General features: G+C 41.9%; 2 protein-coding genes across 2 annotated transcripts in view; one reads left to right on the forward strand and one right to left on the reverse strand.

Moving 5' to 3' along the window:
* LOC143716529 (uncharacterized) overlaps window positions 1-20,930 on the reverse strand; it is a 204,952-nt gene that overhangs the window by 144,712 nt on the left and 39,310 nt on the right. Inside the window, exon 5 of the mRNA XM_077209081.1 lies at window positions 10,836-11,537. Coding sequence (XP_077065196.1) covers window positions 10,836-11,537 — 702 coding nt within the window. The remainder of the gene's footprint in view (window positions 1-10,835; window positions 11,538-20,930) is intronic.
* Window positions 1-20,930, forward strand: part of LOC143715439 (uncharacterized) — a 266,032-nt gene that overhangs the window by 71,273 nt on the left and 173,829 nt on the right. The gene's annotated exons all lie outside the window — the stretch shown is intronic.

A 20,930-nucleotide genomic window follows, 5' to 3' on the forward strand; every position in this document is an offset into this window, starting at 1 on the left:
TCTATTGAGGGAAAATTACCCCTAAAAAATATACTTTTTTTAAGAGATATTTTCTCTTACCGACTGCGAGTGGAGGTGTATTATTTCCTAATAAAAACAATTAGTCTGAAGCCCTAAACAGAGTCTGTGAAAACACTCTACCAACATATTATTACACTCTAATAATAATAAACCAGAGTCCAGGACTAGTGATGTGACATTTGAACCGAGGCGTCGGAGCTTGTGTCGAGAAAAAATGGGCGTGCCAGATGAAGCCGCGATTAGAGGCTTGTGTTGTTAACGTGAAAATCATGTGACTAATGACAAACGAGGCCTCGGTTTGTGTGGAAACGTCATCGGTTCGGTTTGAGTGTCGAAACTCGCGCCACCTTGTGGGTGTTGTCAGGAGTAGCAGACGCAGTTGTAGTAGTGTCAGAGTCAGAGAGTTAGAGAACTCTCATTGTCATTGTCGTTATTGTGTCATATGTTTTGTTAGGGCTGTATATTATTACATTATATCAAGTTAGAATACTTATAGTATATTGTTATTATTAATTATAGTAGCTATATTATAGTCTTGTTATATTAATTAGATAAGATTATTTGGATTGCTTTGGATTTTTGGATCTGGACTAGACTGCTTATTGTTTTGGATTGCCCTTTTGGATTTGTTTGCTTCTTGCGACTCTTCCTTTTTCCTGGTAATGGAGCCGACAAGAAAGAGGAGATCCTCCCCTGTCTGGGGAACGACAGGACCAGTCCGCCTCAACTCGAGCCAGTGCGGGCTCCTCGTCCGTGACAGGCAGGTCTTCTGCATCGGCTGCAGAAGCAGCAGCAGCCGAGCCCTGTTCCTCCATCAGCCAAATCAGAAGACCTGCCTGTCGCGGACGAGGAGCCCAGACTGGCTCGAGTTGAGGCGGACTGGTCGTGTCGCTCGTGTCGGTGCCAGTACTACAGGCACCAATAAGTTGAGGAAGCTCAGTAGGTACTATTGTTGTTACTATTGTATTGTTGAACTTTTATTGTTAACGTAATTATTTTTGTTGATATCATTATTGAAATAAATGGTTCACATTTACGTTGTTTTCCTTATTAGTGTTTTATTCCACGTGTATGTTAGATAAATTTGGACGACCAACATTCCATCAGTGGAACTAACGTTACTAACCTTCTGTTACCTTACATGATAATAGATAACAAAATAATGGTCATGCCTACATATTTTTATTCTTATTTTGCAAATCCAAATTGCATTACAATGTTCGGACTGAACATTCAACATAAATAGAAACGAGGAGTAATTCAATAATGATTTCGGCAACAAACTAGATTTTTTTTCTGTGAAATGAATTTCAAACTCTGGCGGCACCCAGCCTTGTAGACGGTAGAGTGCTTTCTCTGAATCTGATAGGCGGATACCTCCTCAGCGTTGTTCTGGATTAGTGGGAGTGGCTTGCAGAGCTGTGCAATGTGGGCATTGTGGGAGTTGTGGTTTTCAGTACAAAAAATTTCAGTTATGCGCCCCCCCAAAGTTACTTTCTGTCTTTACTCGGACAAGAAGGCACCAAATTCGAAAATTGTATTATATTTCAACTACATATATGACCCATTTTCAATAAAGATGAATGTTCCCACGGGTGAAATGCTCCTTTAATAATAAAATTGGAACTTCACATTCTTGGGTCTGAATGTCAAGATCTGATAGGCATCCACTATCCAGTGGGCCATCCTCTGCTTGGAGACACCCTTTGGCCTCCGTAACAGACAAAGAGTAATGGGACAGAGCAAAGCCAGGGCTGGGTCTGTCTCCTCCAGGGGCAGCGCTTGCAGGTTCACTACCTGGTCCCTGAAGGGAGTGGTAGGAACCTTGGGCACATTGCCAGGCCGGGGTCTCAGTACAACGTAATTTTCACCCGGCCCAAACTCTAGACACGATTCGTCGACCGAAAATGCCTGCAGGTCCCCTACCCTCTTGATGGAGGCCAGTGCAACCAGCAGCAAAGTCTTCATGGAGAGAAGCTTTAAGTCTGCTGATTGCAAAGGCTCAAAGGGAGCATCCTGGAGAGCTCAAAGCACAAGGGAAAGGTCCCAAGAGGGTATGGAGGGGAGTCGAGTAGGATTTAACCATCTTTCCCCCCCTAAGGAACTTGACGACCAGGTCGTGCTTTCCTACTGTTTTGCCATCTGTGGTCGTGATATGCTGAAATAGCGGCAACATGTACTTTGAGTGTGGAGGGAGAAAGCCCTCGCTCCAACCATTGCTGCAAGAAAGAAAGCACGGACCCTATCGAACATCTTCAGGGGGTCTTCTCGGTGAGAGAACACCACTTGACGAACAGGTTCCACTTCAAGACGTAAGAACGTCTTGTAGGCGGTGCCCGTGCCGAAGTGATGGTGTTAAGTACCTCTGGGGGTAAGTCACCTAGAACCTCCGCATCCCGTCCAATGACCACACATTGAGTTTCCAGACGCCAGACGGTTGATGTACGCAACGGTTGCAATGTTGTCCGTACGGACCAGCACGTCCCTGCCCTGTAGCAGCCTTTTTAAGCAGCTCAGTTGGGGGCCCGTCCACACCCCTGACACTGCATGTCCGTTGTACGTGGCACCCCAGCCAGTTGCCGTCGAGAGTGACCGACTGATAAGGTACAACACTTTTGCATGTATATGTTGCTTGATTTTGTAATACATGCTTGTATTTATCCTCATTCATATAATTCAAAATAATTAATTTTTAGCTCCACCAGTGAAAAAAACTTTCCACAAACACACATTAAACTTCTCATCTGCATGAACCTTCAGGTGTTTTTCAGAATTGATGATGAAAATCAATTGTAAAATTGATTGTAAAGTTTTCACCACACTGATTAAAGATAAATGGTTTTGTTTATTAGATCGGTTTGTTCTTCATAATTGCATGTACTGTCAAAACACAATGTGGGAGCTAATCATATGTAAATCATATTAATATATCTAATTCAACAATTTTGCAAACTAACCAGTAAGAAAGAAACATATCATTATTTACACTACAATAATTATTTTCTGAAGCTTCAAACACTCTTTTAGTTCCCTGGTCAGACTACAAACAAGTCTTTCTAGTTCTCTAAGAATTTCACCAAATTCACAAAGTTAAACTAGATATTGTTCTTTTGGGAGCAACTCCATATTTTGTTCAATTCACAAAATTTACTTAACAGTATAATACATGAAAACTAAATGTTGCTCATTGTGACGACTTATGCAGGGTTTGAAACTTTTTCACTCACCAGACAATTTGGCTACTAATTTTTTTAAGTTAAAAGTAAAAAGTTACCGGCCATTAATAACTTCTATAGCCAAAAAAAGAAAAGAGCCAGCCTAACTACATCACCGCTTATATCTATCTATCTATCTATCTATCTATCTATCTATCTATCTATATATATATATATATATATATATATATATAGATATACACTCACCTAAAGGATTATTAGGAACACCATACTAATACTGTGTTTGACCCCCTTTCGCCTTCAGAACTGCCTTAATTCTACGTGGCATTGATTCAACAAGGTGCTGAAAACATTCTTTAGAAATGTTGGCCCATATTGATAGGATAGCATCTTGCAGTTGAAGGAGATTTGTGGAATGAACATCCAGGGCACGAAGCTCCCGTTCCACCACATCCCAAAGATGCTCTATTGGGTTAAGATCTGGTGACTGTGGGGACCATTTTAGTACAGTGAACTCATTGTCATGTTCAAGAAACCAATTTGAAATGATTCGAGCTTTGTTACAATGGGTTATTATCCTGCTGGAAGTAGCCATCAGAGGATGGGTACATGGTGGCCATAAAGGGATGGACATGGTCAGAAACAATGCTGTGTGCCAAGAAAACATCCCCCACACCATTACACCACGACCACCAGCCTGCACAAGGCATGATGGATCCATGTTCTCATTCTGTTTACGCCAAATTCTGACTCTACCATCTGAATGTCTCAACAGAAATCGAGACTCATCAGACCAGGCAACATTTTTCCAGTCTTCAACTGTCCAATTTTGGTGAGCTCTTGCAAATTGTAGATTATTTTTCCTTTTTGTAGTGGAGATGAGTGGTACCAGTTGGGGTCTTCTGCTGTTGTAGCCCATCCGGAAAAAGCTACTTCCTGCTCAGCTACTGTTCGGACGCTCTCGCTTACTGCTTTGCTCTATTGCTTTTATATTTCTACATTTTATCTCCTTTTATCATCTAATTTTAACTTCAGCAAATCAGCACAGTGCTCAAACACTTGGATTACTACAGAAAAAAGCAGAATTATTTTATTCGACCAGCCTCCCACTGAAAGCTTACATTCCGGGGAAGAGAAAACACAACTGCCTACATTCATAAGGATAAGAAAATGCCTCCTCTGGAATCTACTTGCTGCTCCAACTGCCACAGACTTTTACAAAGGATTGCAATTCTTGAAACAAAGTTAATTGCGGGACCACCAAACCAGACGGAACACACAACAGAGCTTCGTCATGGACGTCCTCAGCATACAGCCGGTGAGTCCCATGAATCTAGTGTTTCTCGACAGGCCATACTGAGTGTAGAGAAACAAGCCGATCGTTTTACTAATCGATGGCACAAACAGGGTGCGAGACCCAAAGGCACTCGAGACATCAGATTGTCACGAGGATCACATATTACTGCAGTAGCATCCTCTACCCCAGATACGGCTCTGACAAGGACTGCAAACACTGGTCTCCTACCACCACCTATACATCTTGAGAACAGATTTGAAGTATTAATGAATGAGGAATCCCCAAATGTGATGAATGTGATCGCACACAGACTGAATCAGCCAGTAGCTAACACTGATGCTAACTGGGGGTTAAGGTCGACCAGACAGCGGCACTCAGCTCACAGTGCAGCCGAGCCCAGGACTCTGATAGTGGGCGACTCCGTAATCAGAAACATTAATAGCAGGGATACAACAACGTGCTGCCTTCCACAAGCAACAACATCTGATGTAAACAGGGAACTTGAGAACATTCTGATGAAACATAAGACTGCAAATCGACTCATCATTCATGTGGGGAAGAATGATATTCATAAAGAGCAGTCGGAACTTCTTAAAAAGGATTTCAATGAACTTTTTGAAACACTTAAAAGACTGAAAGTTCAAACATTAATCAGTGGACCACTCCCAGCAAGAGGAACAAACAGGTTTTCACGGTTGCTTGGGCTTAATACATGGCTGCAAAAAACCTGCAATATAAAAGGAGTGAACTTTATTGACAACTTCAATATTTTCTGGAGTCAGAGGCAACTGTTTCAACAGAATGGCCACCACCCAAACAAACTTGGTTCAAGAGTGCTAAAGGACAATATCTACTTCTCCCTCCGTCATCCTTCTGCTATGTGTGCCAATCCACTCAACCTGAATGGCACACACACACCTGGATACAGTATGAATGACCACAGGATTTCACTTCAGCACCTGAATGGACATGCGGTTGACACATCACACAAGGACAGTGATAACACCACTCAGCCACATCAACCACTGCTCACGGACACAATCTCAGCTGAGCCCTGCCCACAGAGCTCACCACAGACAGACTGTGACATACCAGCACTGCTCCAAGATACAGCACCTAAGGACGACTTTCTGGAAAACAGCCAGGGAAACCAGGACTGCATATTACAGCCTCCAATAACACCAGAGCAACAATCCCTCTCACCGGAAACGTTATCACTCTCTCCAGCATCTCCACTTCTGTGCTTCTCAGAGAAAATGGAACAACTGGTGCATGCTGGAACTAGACTATCCCACTCTTTTGCTGCGAGCCCCCAGATACCAACCAAAAAACGCCAGGCCCCACAACCACCAAAGGCTACGGGCCCAGCTCGCCCTCTCCCTCCCCCTGTGAGAGCTCTTCGGCCTCTGCCACAGCACCAGGGCCCACACCCTCCTCCAGCGGCTCGAGGTGAACCAAAAACAACTGATACCAGCTCTCAGTGATATGTGTCGGGTCCCCGCTATGATAACAATAACTTTCTCAAATGTTTACAGAACAAGCGGGAACCCAGTGTGCCTGTATCTTTTTCTATTGCTGTTCGATTACATGATAGAAAGTCTAAGGCCTTCAAAAGCCGTATAGCAAACCCATCTAATCTGGTGCCTATTACACGACATACTAAGATTGCTGTGGGGACAAAAAGTAATACTGTTAAGTTAGCACTTTTAAACATCCGTTCACTTAAAAATAAATCACTTTTAGTCAACGACTTAATAACCACATACAACCTGGATTTTATGTTGCTAAATGAAACTTGGCTAGAAGAAAGTTGCAGTGCAACAGTCCTTAATGAAACAGCCCCTCCTAACTTTACTTTTATGAGTGTCTGCAGAGCTGTCAGAAGAGGCGGAGATTTAGCTGCTGTTTATAAAGATGTCTATCAATGTAAGCAAATATCATTTGGGAATTACCCGTCTTTCGAATATCTGGGTATTGTGTTAAAAGGTGCTCCATGCATTTTACTTATCATTGTTTACAGGCCTCCAAAATACTCTCCAGCTTTTGCTGAGAACTTAACAGAACTGTTATCAACAATTTCCTCAGAGTTTGACTGCTTTGCCATTGCTGGAGATTTTAACATTCACATAGATAATGCAGAAAACAATATGGCAAAAGAAATCAAAACTGTTTTAAAAACTTTTGATCTGACTCAGCATGTACATGGACCCACACATAATCGTGGACACACTCTAGATTTACTTATCAGTAAGGGTCTAAACATTTTATCAATTGTTATTAAGGATGTAGCCCTGTCTGATCATTTTTGTATTTTCTTTGATATATTGATCTCTCCTGCCATTGAAGCTAGATATGTGTCTGTCAAGAAGAGATGCTTAAATGAGAACACTAGTGTACTATTTATGAAGGCTATATCTTTAACACCAAGCATATCTGCTGGCTCTGTTGATTTTCTCCTTGATTCTTTTAGCTCAAAAGTTAAGAGTGTAATTGATGATATTGCTCCTGTGAAAGTCAGGAAGAAGAGTGGCAGACAAAAAGCACCTTGGAGAAACTCAACAGCAGTGCAAAATATGAAGACAATGCAGACAAGCAGAGCGCATGTGGCGGAAGACAAAACTTGTAGTCCATTATAACATCTACAAAGACAGCATCCATGCTTTCAATAAGGAACTAGGCAAAGCTAGACAGACTTTCTTCTCGAATATTATAAACAGCAATATAAACAACACGCGCCCTCTTTTTGCTACTGTAGAGAGACTGACTAACCCCCCAAGCCAGATTCCCAGTGAAATGCTCTCAGTGAGAAAGTGCAGTGAGTTTGCTTCTTTCTTCTCTGAGAAAATCAATAATATCAGAAAGGTGATCAGCTCATCCTTGAGTTGCGCTGGGGTCAGGCAGATCAGACAACAGCCTGAGAAAGTAGCCACTATGTCTGATTTCGAAGAAATTGATGGCAAAATTTTGGAAGAAACCGTACAGAACCTAAAAACATCAACCTGCGCCCTTGACGCACTTCCCACATCTTTTTTCAAAAATGTGTTACACAGCTTAGAAGCAGATCTCCTAGAAGTGGTAAATGCCTCACTTCTCTCTGGGAGTTTTCCGACCTCCCTGAAAACTGCTGTTGTCAAGCCCCTCCTGAAAAAGAGCAATCTGGATAAGACCATATTAAACAACTATAGACCGATCTCAAATCTTCCTTTCATAGGCAAGATCATTGAAAAAGTTGTCTTCAATCAGCTGAACAAATTCTTAAGCTCGAATGGATACTTTGACCATTTTCAATCTGGTTTCCGACCGCACCACAGTAGAGAGACCGCGCTCATAAAAATAATAAATGATATTCGCTTAAATACTGATACAGGCAAATTATCAGTGCTGGTACTACTCGACCTCAGTGCTGCATTTGACACTGTCGATCACAAAATACTTCTTGACAGGCTGGAAAACTGGGTCGGGCTTTCTGGGATAGTCCTAAAATGGTTCAGGTCATACTTAGGAGGCAGAGGTTATTATGTGAGTATTGGAGACCATAAGTCTGAGTGGACATCCATGACATGCGGAGTCCCTCAAGGCTCAATTCTTGCGCCACTCCTATTCAACCTGTACATGCTCCCAATGAGCCAAATAATGAGAAAGAACCAAATCGCTTACCACAGCTATGCAGACAACACACAGCTCTACTTATCCCTATCGCCTAACGATTACAGCCCCATTGACTCCCTTTGCCAATGCATTGATGAAGTAAACAATTGGATGTGCCAAAACTTTCTTCAGTTAAACAAAGACAAAACTGAAGTCATTGCGTTTGGAAACAAGGCAAGGCAAGGCAAGGCAAGTTTATTTATATAGCACATTTCATACACAATGGTAATTCAAAGTGCTTTACATAGAAGAAATTAAAATAATCAAAAGAAATCAGAATTATTAAAACAGTTTAGAATAAAAGATAAAATACAGAAATCAGAATAATTAAAACATAAAATAAAATACAGTGCAAACAGTCGGTTTGCAAACTGCAAACAAAGATGAAGTTCTCAAGGTGACCGCATACCTTCAGTCTAGGGGTCAAACAACTAAAAATCAAGTCAGGAATCTGGGTGTGTCTCTGTCAGACCTTAGTTTCAGTAGTCATGTCAAAGCAATAACTAAATCAGCATACTATCACCTGAAAAATATTGCAAGAGTTAGATGCTTTGTTTCCAGTCAAGACTTAGAAAAACTTGTGCATGCTTTCATCACCAGTAGGGTGGATTATTGTAATGGACTTCTCACTGGCCTTCCCAAAAAGACCATAAGACAGGTACAGCTCATACAGAACGCTGCTGCTAGGATTCTGAGCAGAACCAGAAAATATGAACACATCACACCAGTCCTCAGGTCTTTACACTGGCTGCCAGTTACATTTAGGATTGATTTTAAAGTATTATTACTGGTATATAAATCATTCAATGGCCTAGGGACCTAAATACATTGCAGATATGCTCAGTGAATATAAACCCAACAGATCACTCAGATCATTAGAATCACATCAGCTAGAAATACCAAGGGTTCACTCTAAGCATGGCGAGTATGCTTTTAGCTACTATGCCAGCCGCAGCTGGAACCAGCTTCCAGAAGAGATCAGATGTGCTCCTACAGTAGTCACATTCAAATCCAGACTCAAAACACTTCTGTTTAGCTGTGCATTTACTGAATGAGCACTGTGCCACTGTTCGTCCGACTGTTTGCACTGTATTTTATTTTATGTTTTAATTGCTCTGATTTCATTTGATTATTTCTGTATTTTATCTTTTATTCTAAACTGTTTTAATTATTCTGATTTCTTTTGATTATTTTAATTTCTTCTATGTAAAGCACTTTGAATTACCATTGTGTATGAAATGTGCTATATAAATAAACTTGCCTTGCCTTGCCTCGAGGTTTGGGAATGTTGTGGCTTCACAAATGTTTTGCTGCATACCTCGGTTGTAACGAGTGGTTATTTCAGTCAAAGTTGCTCTTCTATCAGCTTGAATCAGTCGGCCCATTCTCCTCTGACCTCTAGCATCAACAAGGCATTTTCGCCCAAAGGACTGCTGCATACTGGATGTTTTTCCCTTTTCACACCATTCTTTGTAAACCCTAGAAATGGTTGTGTGTGAAAATAGATTGTGAAATACTCAGACCGGTCCGTCTGGCACCAACAACCATGCCACGCTCAAAATTGCTTAAATCACATTTCTTTCCCTTTCTGACATTCAGTTTGGAGTTCAGGAGAATGTCTTGACCAGGACTACACCCCTAAATGCATTGAAGCAACTGCCATGTGATTGGTTGATTAGATAATTGCATTAATGAGAAATTGAACAGGTGTTCCTAATAATCCTTTAGGTGAGTGTATATACAATTTGGATTTTAAATCTTTTTATATCTTATCTTTATTTTGAACTATTAAAAAGAAAGATACACATAAATGAAATATACAAACGAGGAAAGAAAAAAACTAAAAAAATATACAACAAACTAAACAAACCAATATTTCAACATAACACTCAACCCATCCTCATCACCAAAAATGTGTTTTAGGTGGACAGATCAATACAGTACAAATAACATAAAAAAATGTAGGATGTTGGAAAATAGCAATGTGTCTTCTGTTAACCAAACGGTTTTTAATCTTCACTATTGCTTCAATGCAAATGAACAAGCATGCCCTTATTTGTTGCGTAGTGACGTGTGTGTTCAAGTAAGCCAAATATGAGCAGATTCTGTGCAATACGCTGTATTTAATATATCATGAGTTGAGTATTTGCACTAAATCTGTGCAGATTTGGCTTACACAAACTCTCCCAGCAAAGTGAGCAAACATAATAACCTGCCAAATTTGCAAGTGATTCGACAGAATTACCCGTCACAGGCTATTTTTACTTGAATTTGGCGTTAATTTCAAACCCTTGACTTATGACATTTCTTCATGTGACTGAGAAAACAACATGAATGTCTAAAACTCTTCTCACACTGAGTACAGTAGCCTAATAAGGCTTCTCTCCAGTATGAATTTGCTCGTTTGATTCCAGAGATCCAGAATGAGTGAAACTCTTGTCACAATATGAGCACTTGCAAAGGTTTTTCTCCCGTATGAATTCTTTGGTGGTGTTTCAGATAATCAGCTCTAGTAAAGCTCTTCCCACAGTCACAACACACATGATCTCTCACGTCATTATGTGTTTTCTGGTGCAGTTTAAAACTGTTCAGTCTTGGAAAACTCTTTCCACAGAGAGAACACACATAAGGCTTCTCATCTGAATGAACCTTCAGGTGTTTTTTTAGTTTGGATGATGAAATAAAATCTTTACCACACTGATCACAGTTAAATGTTTTTTCTCCAGAGTGAATGTGCAGATGATCACTGAGACTTGATGCTTGAGAAAAGCTCTTCTCACACTGAGTACAGTGGTACGGCTTCTCTCCAGTATGAAGTCGCTCATGTTCTTTCAGGTTTCCAGACCGAGTGAAACTCTTGTCACAATATGAACACTTGTAAGGTTTTTCTCCAGTATGAATTATCTGGTGCAGTTTCAGATTGTGAGATGTAGTAAATTTCTTACCACAGTCACAACACACATGATCTCTCACTCCATTATGTGTTTTCTGGTGCCGTTTAAAACTGTCCGGTCTTGAAAATCTCTTTCCACAGAGAGAACACACATAAGGCTTCTCATCTGAATGAACTTTCAGGTGTTGTTTAAGATATGATGATAAAATAAAATCTTTACCACACTGGTCACAGTTAAATGGCTTTTCTCCAGAGTGACGGAGCAGATGATGACTGAGAGTTGATGCTTGAGAAAAACTCTTTCCACACTGAGTGCATGGATACGGTTTCTCTCCGGTGTGAATTCTCATGTGTGTCGTAAGGTTTACTTTTTGACTGAAACTCTTTCCACACTGAGTGCAGGCGAGCAGCTTTTTGGCTTTTGTTTCTTGAATTTTAAAGTCATGATGTTCCTTCTTAAATTCCTCCAGTTCTTGTCTTTCCTCTTTCACTTCCATCCGATCTAAAATAAACAAAATTAGAATCAGTTCAAGTGAACCCTGATTTAACCCATTAAACCTGAAGTGTACCGCCGGCGGTGAGAATGACCAAATATAATGTAATGTATATTTTCAAAAAAATTATAAAGTGTTCTATCAAACAATACCTATCTTTTTAGTCTTTTGGAGTTATGAGTCTTTAGTTTTGTTTATGTCACTCAGAAAAAACAACTCTAAAATGCCCTCAGGGCTTACGGGTTAATAGCAGAAAGCAACAGAGATCAAGTATCAGACATTTGATGTGGCAAAGTTTAGTTCTGTAATTCTATTGCTAATATGATCAAAATGAGTTTGACAACTGTTACAGCCTACAAGATTATGATTAAAGGTTCATAAAAGATGACGATTAAAATTATATAAGCATTTCTATAGAATTTTTCATTCATATACTGATTATTATTTCACAGCTACCAAAGCAATGAAGAATCAAGAATGAACACCAACCTATTTGTTCCTCAATATCTTCATGTTTTATTCTGGATGGTTCTGGATCACTCATGTCTTCAATCTCCTCTTTAATAATCTCCATCTTTAACAGTCACACAGATTTCAGCTGCTACTCCTGGAGTTTGTCCTTCTCTTGTAGGATGATGGGAATATTCCCAGTATTTATTGGTGAATTGTTGTGGGAGGGGCTTCACTGCAGGTGTGAACTGTGATCACTGTGTGATACTGACGCCCACAGGTCCATATCTGGAAGAATCAGAGATAAGTTACTGAATTTATACTAGATTACTTTAACAGCAAAACACACTTGGTGCTTCAAATATATTTAGTTCAAATATAGAGCATTTTGAGTTACATATTAGTAGTGTACAAAACAGCTCTAGGTTGCTAATTTTTATATAACCCAGAATATTATAAGGATGAAACGGGGCAGTGGTTAAATTTTTATCTAAACTAATCAGAAATCTAATATACGACGACAGAAATCCACTTAAAATGCAATATGCAGACTGAATAGAGGGTTGTAGTATAAGTTACAATTGTTTTAAAAATTAAATTCTACATGTTGCTTTGGTAGCAAAGTTATTTTAAACAACGGCAATGTCTGGTAACGTTAAACAGTGTTTGGAATAACGCCGTTTAAAAGCGTTAGGTAACGACGTTATTTTTTCAGTAACGTGGTAACGTTAATCTAATGAATTACTTTTCCCGTCGTTAGAACGCCGTTAACGTTACTGGACGTTAAATGCGGTGCGTAACCACGGGCGTCAGTTTGGTTTGAAATGTGCTGGGGACAGGGACTCATTCGGAAGTGCATTTTCAGAAGTGGTGGGTACAAACTTGTCAAACTGTGCAGGTTCTCTCCTCAACCCATAAATAAATCCATCGATCCGCAAGTTTTGTTAAAGTTCTTAAATGGTGTAGTGGTAGATCTTTTGCCAAGCGTGTCAGAGGTTACGGGTTCTAATCCGCACTCGTATAGTTTTTTTTTTCTCTCATACAAACTGAATATGTTCATCAGTGGTTACAGTCTATATAAAGCAGGGACACGTTTGTGAGCATTTTATTTTGTGAATTCACCGGAATGAATAGAGAGTATCCACAATGACGATAGATTGAAGCGCGCGTCCGAGTGAAGACCACGAGGCCCAAGAGAACACTGTATCCATGACAACTGATCGCAGCGGCAAACACACTTTATATTATTTAATAGTTTACTTTTTAAGAAAATACTTGAAGTACAGCATGTCTACCGGACCAGTTGTCTGACATTGGGACCATTTATTTAATTAAGAATAAGACTACAGAGCTAAACACACTTTTTTGTTGTTTAAAAGTTTACTTTTGTTGTGAACAAAACACTTGGAAGTACAATTTGTTTACTTGACCAGTTGTCTCAGCTTGAGAGAGTTTGATTAATTTGCTAGAGTTAAATGCACTTTATATGGTGTAACTGTTTACATATCTTACAAAGATAATATTTGAAGTGCAGAATAAACCTCTTGCTGTCTGTCGACGTGCAATAAATATCGAAAGTTATGTACAAACACCTGTCTGTTCTACTCATTTCAACTGACTTGTGAAAACTTGTGAAATCCAAATTCTTTGACATTGATTCTTTAACGCAAATAGTTACTTTCCCTGGTAACGAGTTACTTTTATTATAGAGTAATTCAGTTACTAACTCAGTTACTTTTTGGAACAAGTAGTGAGTAACTATAACTAAATACCTTTTTAAAGTAACGTTCCCAACACTGGTTATAAACTGTAATGACAATAAAAATACAATTTAAACAACTTTACCGTTCAAATAATATAGTTTTGACAAAAAAAAAAAAATTATCATAAAATGATAAACCTCACATTTGAGCCTAATTAATGATTACGTAAGTAAAGTTATATGAACAAACTGAAAGAAAATGAACCAAAGAGACCAAAGAGAAAAGCAGAAATACAGCGGTTACTCCTGAACACAAGCAGCGCTGCACTTATAAACACTACTTTATTAGGCATTACTGAGGAAAGATAAAAGATGATGCCATCGAATTGCCACCATCATTTCCCTTCAGATATACATTCAAATAAAAACTCGGATCTGCACTAATCATGAATGGCCGATTTCAGTGTCAGAAAGAGAGTTTGCAGGTTTGGTTTCTGTAGCCTTTAATAGTATTTTTAGTCATGTACTTTAACCTGAGGGGTAAAACAGTAAAAACACATTGATAGGTGATTATCACATAAAGTGATGACTGTAGTTTGTCTGACACTAATGACTTGCTTGATGTGCCAATTTACAGAAGATCTCAGACATCACCATAATGAATGAGGTGAAAACAGGGACTATTGAACGAGTTAAAGATGATTTTCAGCAGCTCAGTTAAACGTGTTTGTTACACTGTTATTTGCTATACACTTGCTAGTTGACATTCACACAGTTTTGTTTTTCTTTACATTGTTTTGCACTAGGGCCTCTTCTCAATTGTTAAAAGATCATTCAAGTGCACATTCATCCAGTAATGAAACAAGTAAAAGATGTGTTCGACTTGAAGCGATGCTGCACAGACTGATCGATGTATGACATGTAAGTACTGTGAGCCGCTCTCTAATCACTCTCTCTGTACTTTGAAACATACATTTCTCATACACCCATCGGTCTGTGCAGCACCGCTTCAAGTCGAACACACCTGAAGTCTTTATGAGAGAGTCATTGAATTATTCACTCAAACATTGAGCGATAAAGCCGGAGATAAAGATTACATCGTCATATCCTTTGTGTAGATTATTAAAAGTAAATGTTACATCCCTCTACTCGTCTAGGGGAAGTAACAAAGGAAAAAGCGTAAATGGGGGGAAAAAAGTAAAAAGGGATGAAAAAGCGAGAACACACTTTTATCCTCTGTCCCTGGCGGAAGATAATAACACCAGATTAGATTTCAACAAAATGGGTTTTATTTACAAAATATGGACCTGGTTTCACAGACAGGGCTTAGATTAAGCCTCCGTTTAATTAGGACATTTAAGTAGATTTTATAAACATGCCTTAGAAAAAAAACAGTATGGCCATGATGTGTCTTCCTACATCAGTTAGGGTTAGTTGCCAAACATATAACTGTTGCCAAACATATAACATGCTAGAAACAAAACAATCACTGCAATTATGATCCAATTTTTTGACTGGGCAGTGCATGTGGCCAGAGTATATAATACTTGCTTGTATTGTTCCTACAACACAACAATATAAAAAAGGGAAAATTGAATTACAGGGAAATCTTTGCCCTTAATATTTTGACTTTTGATGGCATTTCTTCCCCAGTGTGACAGTGACAGTAACAGTACTTTACAAGAAAATTAATAGAAATTTCACAAAAGAAATGTGACAAACGCATTGATCAAAATATTTCAAACTTAAAGCCTGTTCCCTTTCAAGGGAACTCGAGCTGCGTTGAGACGCGGTGGGAACGCTCTGCGTGATTGCGTCGTGAAGCACGTGTATAATCAGTCCAATGGAAGAGCGAGACGTCATAGGCGTTGACGTCATAGACCAGGAAGCTATAAAGCACACCAGAAAACAGACCGCGACAGCTTCTGTTGCCTTCAGCAAGCGATCTGTGTATTCTGTCCTTGTCATATTTATTGTTGTCTGTCAAGTTGCAATATATATATATATATATATATATTATGGCAAAAGAGAGCAAGCAGCTTTTGTGTTGTTCCCTACCCACGCTATATCACGGGTGGGGACACACACATCAGCTTTTTGTTACTATTGGGAGTGGAGCATGCCACAGTCAGTTCTCGAGGGGGCTGACAGTGAGCATTGCGAGAAGCTGTTCGTGAGGACGCTCCGCTCCCGCCGGGCGTTCTTCGAGGAGGACGGTCCGGTTCGCGCTCCCCGCGCGGGTCCCGCTGTTGCCGATGCACGGCGGCGACTCGCATTGTGGGGTTCGCAAACGGATCTGACAGCGGGGGTTGGGACGGGCCCCGCCCTATCTCAGCTTTCACCTGCCAGATCCAGTGCTGGCGATTTCCAGTTCCGAGGAATTGGTATCGTTAGTGTTTTGTTTAGAAAAAGTGAACAAAACAAATAAAGATATTAAGAAAAGGCAGATGTTTGAGTTTTCAATAAATGAATAAATAAGTCAGCTCATAACTCTGTTGAATAAAGAGGAGCTTTAAAAGGAGGTTTATCTAGTGCTGTTGCTAGTTAAATATTTTCTGGCCAGCTGAACATTATGAGAGTGAAAATAAAAAGAGTTTATTAGATGAAATAAATCTAAAAACAGAAAAACTCTGTATCTCAGCCTCCTCGTCGGGGACTGCCGTTTTTTCCCTATCTCCACACCACACTGAGGTGAGATCGTGGAATAAGTCGGTTTCTATTTTATGTGTTTAATGCCCAACGTCTAACTATAGTAATGCTATGGGTATTAAGTATCATGGTATGACAGTGCCTCGGGTTAAAGAGACGCTTGCTAGCTTTCTCTCTCCCGAGTCGGCGTCATCATTTTTAACCCCGACGTTACCCACCAGCCATCTAAATAAAAAATCTTATTAGGCAACGCTGGTGGGTAAATTATAAAGACATGGATGAATGTGAGGTTGTCAGCACTGACGCTATTCGAGAATTGCGTCGTGCAAAAACAGATAAACTATACTGGGGAGGGACGGTTTCGAGAAATCGTTTCTCCTCTGCGTCCTCTGGGTGGCGACTCTCTGAGGAGGGTCGCAGCACTGCCAGTTCGGTTGTTTTCCTGCTGGTGGCCACGGAGTGATATATTTATATATATATATACATATATATATATATATATATATATATATATATATATATATATATATATATATATATATATACGTTTTTCTGATTTAAAAATAAAGAAAAATAAGATAAAATTATGTCTGTTCTTCTGGACGCTCCGCTTCCAAAAAAAAACAAAAAAAAACTAAGAATAAACCGTTCAGCGGCGTTCCAGAGGTTTCTTCCTCACCAATCTAATGTTCCTGAGACTGCTGGGCGGAGCAGTCTCAGTCTACTAAGCTCCTCGCAGCACAGAGTGCAAGAACGAGCATCGCCATTTGGGCTCCTCCACAATCGAAGGGGACTTGGGTGGCGGTAGCAGTCTAGCCAGTTAGAGATATGCAAGATCTGAGGACTATTTTATCTCTAAAAAAGCTTGGACAATAGGAAGCCCTGACGCCGAGGCTATCAGGCTTCTAAAGGGTGGTCCCCTCCGGGGTAGGGATGGTTTTGAGAAAATCGTTTCTCCTCGGCGCCCTCTGGGGTGCGACTCTCTGAGGAGGGTCGAAGCGCTGCCAGTTCGTTTTTCCTGCCGGTTCGCCGTTCAGGACACCAAGGTGTCAGTGTCCCCAAACGATCCTCCGAGGGGGGTCGTAGAGCAGTCAGTTCGGTTTCCCTGCCGGTTCGCCGTTTCAGGGTGCCGAGGTGCCTGCTTTTTCCAATGATCCTCCGAGGAGGGTCGTTGGAACTAAGTTATTTAAAGGGAGGCAAGATCTGAGGACTGTCGTCTTCTCTAATAAAGCTTCTGAGGGCTCCTCCGGGGCAGGGACGGTTTTGAGAAATCGTTTCTCCTCGGCGCCCTCTGGGGTGCGACTCTCTGAGGAGGGTCGCAGCGCTGCCAGTTCGGTTGTTCCCTGCCGGTTCGCCGTTCAGGGCACCGAGGTCTCAGCGTCCCCATACGATCCTCCGAGGAGGGTCGTAGAACGGTCAGTTCGGTTGTTCCCTGCCGGTTCGCCGCTTCAGGGCACCGTAGTGACTGTTCAACCAAATCCAGAGGCCAGTCTTGAGAGACTGGTTCCCCTAGTAGAATTTCTGGCAGCGTGGAAACTACTGCCACATATTTCTCGGTGGGTCCTGCACACTATAGAAAAGGGTTCAGAATTCGGTTCTTGTCCGCCCAGATTTCTAGGGGTCCTCCCCACTGTGGTGGACCCCGAGCAGGCTTTGGTTATGGAGCAGGAAGTACTGACACTTCTGCAAAAGGAGCTGTAGAAGGGGTTCCTCCTCCCGGCAGACAGTCAGGGTTTTACTGCCATTACTTCATTGTTCCGAAAGAGGATGAGGGGTTGCGTCCTACTCTAGACCTGCGTCAATTAAACAGCAGGTTTCAGAATCTTAAGTTCAAAGTATGCTTACGCTAAATATGATTGTGTCACAGATTCAGTCCGAGGACTGCTTTGTCACAATAGACTTAAAGGACGCTTACTTATCTATCCATCCTCATCACAGGAGGTTCCTGAGGTTTGCTTTCAGGGGCGAAGCATACCAGTATCGGGTTCTTCCATTCGGCCTAGGTTATCACCCAACACCTTTTACAATATGCGTGGATGCAGCTCTGGCTCCTCTGAGATTCCAGGGCATTCGCGTATTAAATTATATCGACGATTGGTTGATTTTAGCTCAGTCCGAGCTTTTGGCAGTTCAACATCGAGATGTCGTTCTGTCCCACATAAGGAGGTTGGGGTTGCGGCTCAACACCAAAAAGAGTGTACTCCTCCCAGCTCAGAGGACCACTTTCTAGGTGTATTATGGGATTCGACAACAATGCAAGCACGTCTGTTTCCTGCACGTATTTCTGCGATTCTCACAGCCGTAAAGAATGTAAAACTAGGTCAGTCACTCACTGCAAACAGTCTCTGAGACTGTTGGGGCTCATGGTAGTTGCGTCTAACGTAGTTACATTTGGCCTTCTGTACATGAGACCCCCTGCAGTGGTGGCTCGGGACCAAGGGGTTTTCTCCGAGGGGAAATCCGTTTTCGCATGATCAAGGTCACGCGGCTATGCCTTCGTGCCTCGGTCATGTGGAAGAAACCTTGGTTCCTCGCCCAGGGCCCAGTGCTGGGTGCTTCTTGTCGACGCGTCACGCTATCGACGGATGCTTCCCTCACAGGATGGGGGGCGGTCATGAGTGTCCGCTCGGTGAAAGGTCTTTGGCTGGGACTCATGGCAGTTGCATCCAACGTAGTTACTTTTGGCCTTCTGTACATGAGACCCCTGCAGTGGTGGCTCGGGACCAAGGGGTTTTCTCCGAGGGGAAATCCGTTTTCGCATGATCAAGGTCACGCGGCTATGCCTTCGTGCCTCGGTCATGTGGAAGAACCTTGGTTCCTCGCCCAGGCCCAGTGTTGGGGGCTTCTTGTCGACGCATAATGCTATCGACGGATGTTTCCCTCACAAGTCGGGGGCAATCATGAGTGGTTGGTCGGCGAAGGGTCCGGACAACACACTGATGGTCTCGTATATCAGAGCAGATATCCTGTTGAGGCAGGGGCTGTGGCCCGGGGAATGGAGACTTCACCCCGAGGTGGTGGAGCTTCTTAGGGAGAACTTCGGTCAAACTACAAGTCGAACTTTCGCATCGCTTGTACAATGCATTGCCCTTGTGGTTCTCCCTCACGCATCCAGCTCCGCTTGGACTGGATGTAATGTAATAGGTGTGGTTGCCGCTACACCTATACGCTTTTCCCGATATCTTTGCTCCCGGGAGCTCTGGAGTTGTGGATACTGTGGGCTCGGCCTCTGAGGGGGCCCAGCTCATAGATTCAAGTTTCTCGACCGAGGTCGTGGAGACCATACTCCAGTCTAGAGCTCCCTCCACGAGAAGACTAATATGCTGTTCTCTGCCTGGTGCAGAGAACGCCTTCTGAATCTCGTTTCTGCCCTGTTGGTACAGTACTTGATTTCTGTAATGAATGTTTCTTTGCTGGGCTATCTCTGAGGAGAGATCCTTAATTTCGTCTTCTCCGTGGTACATGAGGCTGAGGCCTGCACGTACTTGGATTTGCACCTGGTTGGTGGTAGTATTTCTTCACCCCAGATCGGGTTGTATTTCTAGGTCCCTACTAAATGTGCGGGTCATTTGTGCTCCAGGCCTTCTGTCCTCCACCTTTAATACCCCAGATCAGGAAAATCTTAAATCTGTTATGCCCTGCCCGGGCTTTGGATGCTTAGGTCCACAGAGCTGCTCAGTGGCGTTTATCAGAACGATTATTTGTCTGCTTCGGGTAACCTAAGATAGGTTGCCCTGCATCTAAACAGATAATGAGCAAGTGGGTAGTTGAGGCTATCTCACTTGCTTATGAAGCGGCCGGACAGCATTCACCTGTGGCTGTTCAGGCCCATTCTACAAGGAGTATGGCTGCCTCTAGGCTTTAATTTCGGGTGTTTCCCTTCAGGATATTTGTAATGCGGCAGGCTGGTCCTCACCTCATACATTTTTCAGATTTATGACCTACACCTCTCCACTCCCGGGGCTAGGTTGCTTGCTTCTAGTGTGCGCAAGGACTTCACACAGAACGGGCATTTGTCTTATGGCGTAGTGGGTATGGGGTTCCCACCGCGTCTCAACGCAGCTCGAGTTCCCTTGAAAGGGAACGTCTCAGGTTACGTATGTAACCCTGGTTCCCTGAGAGGGAACGAGACGCTGCGTTCTCCTGCCATACTTCCTGCATGCCCTGATCGACTTGCTTCAGGCTTTTTCAGAAGCTGTCGCGGTCTGTTTTCTGGTGTGCTTTATAGCTTCCTGGTCTATGACGTCACCGCCTATGACGTCTCGCTCTTCCATTGGACTGATTATACACGTGCTTCACGACGAAATCACGCAGAGCTTTCCCAACGCGTCTCAACGCAGCGTCAGGTTACATACGTAACCTGAGACGTTTTTACATGAAACAAATCAGTTACACTTTTTTCCAAAACAATTTTGTTTTCTGTTTATTTCTAATAATTGCATATACTTTCAGAACACAGTTCACTTAGTAAATAAGTTTCACTTTCAGTCGATAACATCGGACGTAGTCGACGTCGACTGAATGGGGGATCACGCTAGGGATCCAATCGTCTTTGATTACTATTGAATAGGGGTGGGAATCTCTAGGCACCTAACGATTC

Source organism: Siphateles boraxobius, unplaced genomic scaffold (assembly GCF_051911475.1).
Source record: "Siphateles boraxobius isolate OS27281-9 unplaced genomic scaffold, OSU_SipBor_1 6, whole genome shotgun sequence".
In the NCBI taxonomy this organism is placed as follows: domain Eukaryota; kingdom Metazoa; phylum Chordata; class Actinopteri; order Cypriniformes; family Leuciscidae; genus Siphateles; species Siphateles boraxobius.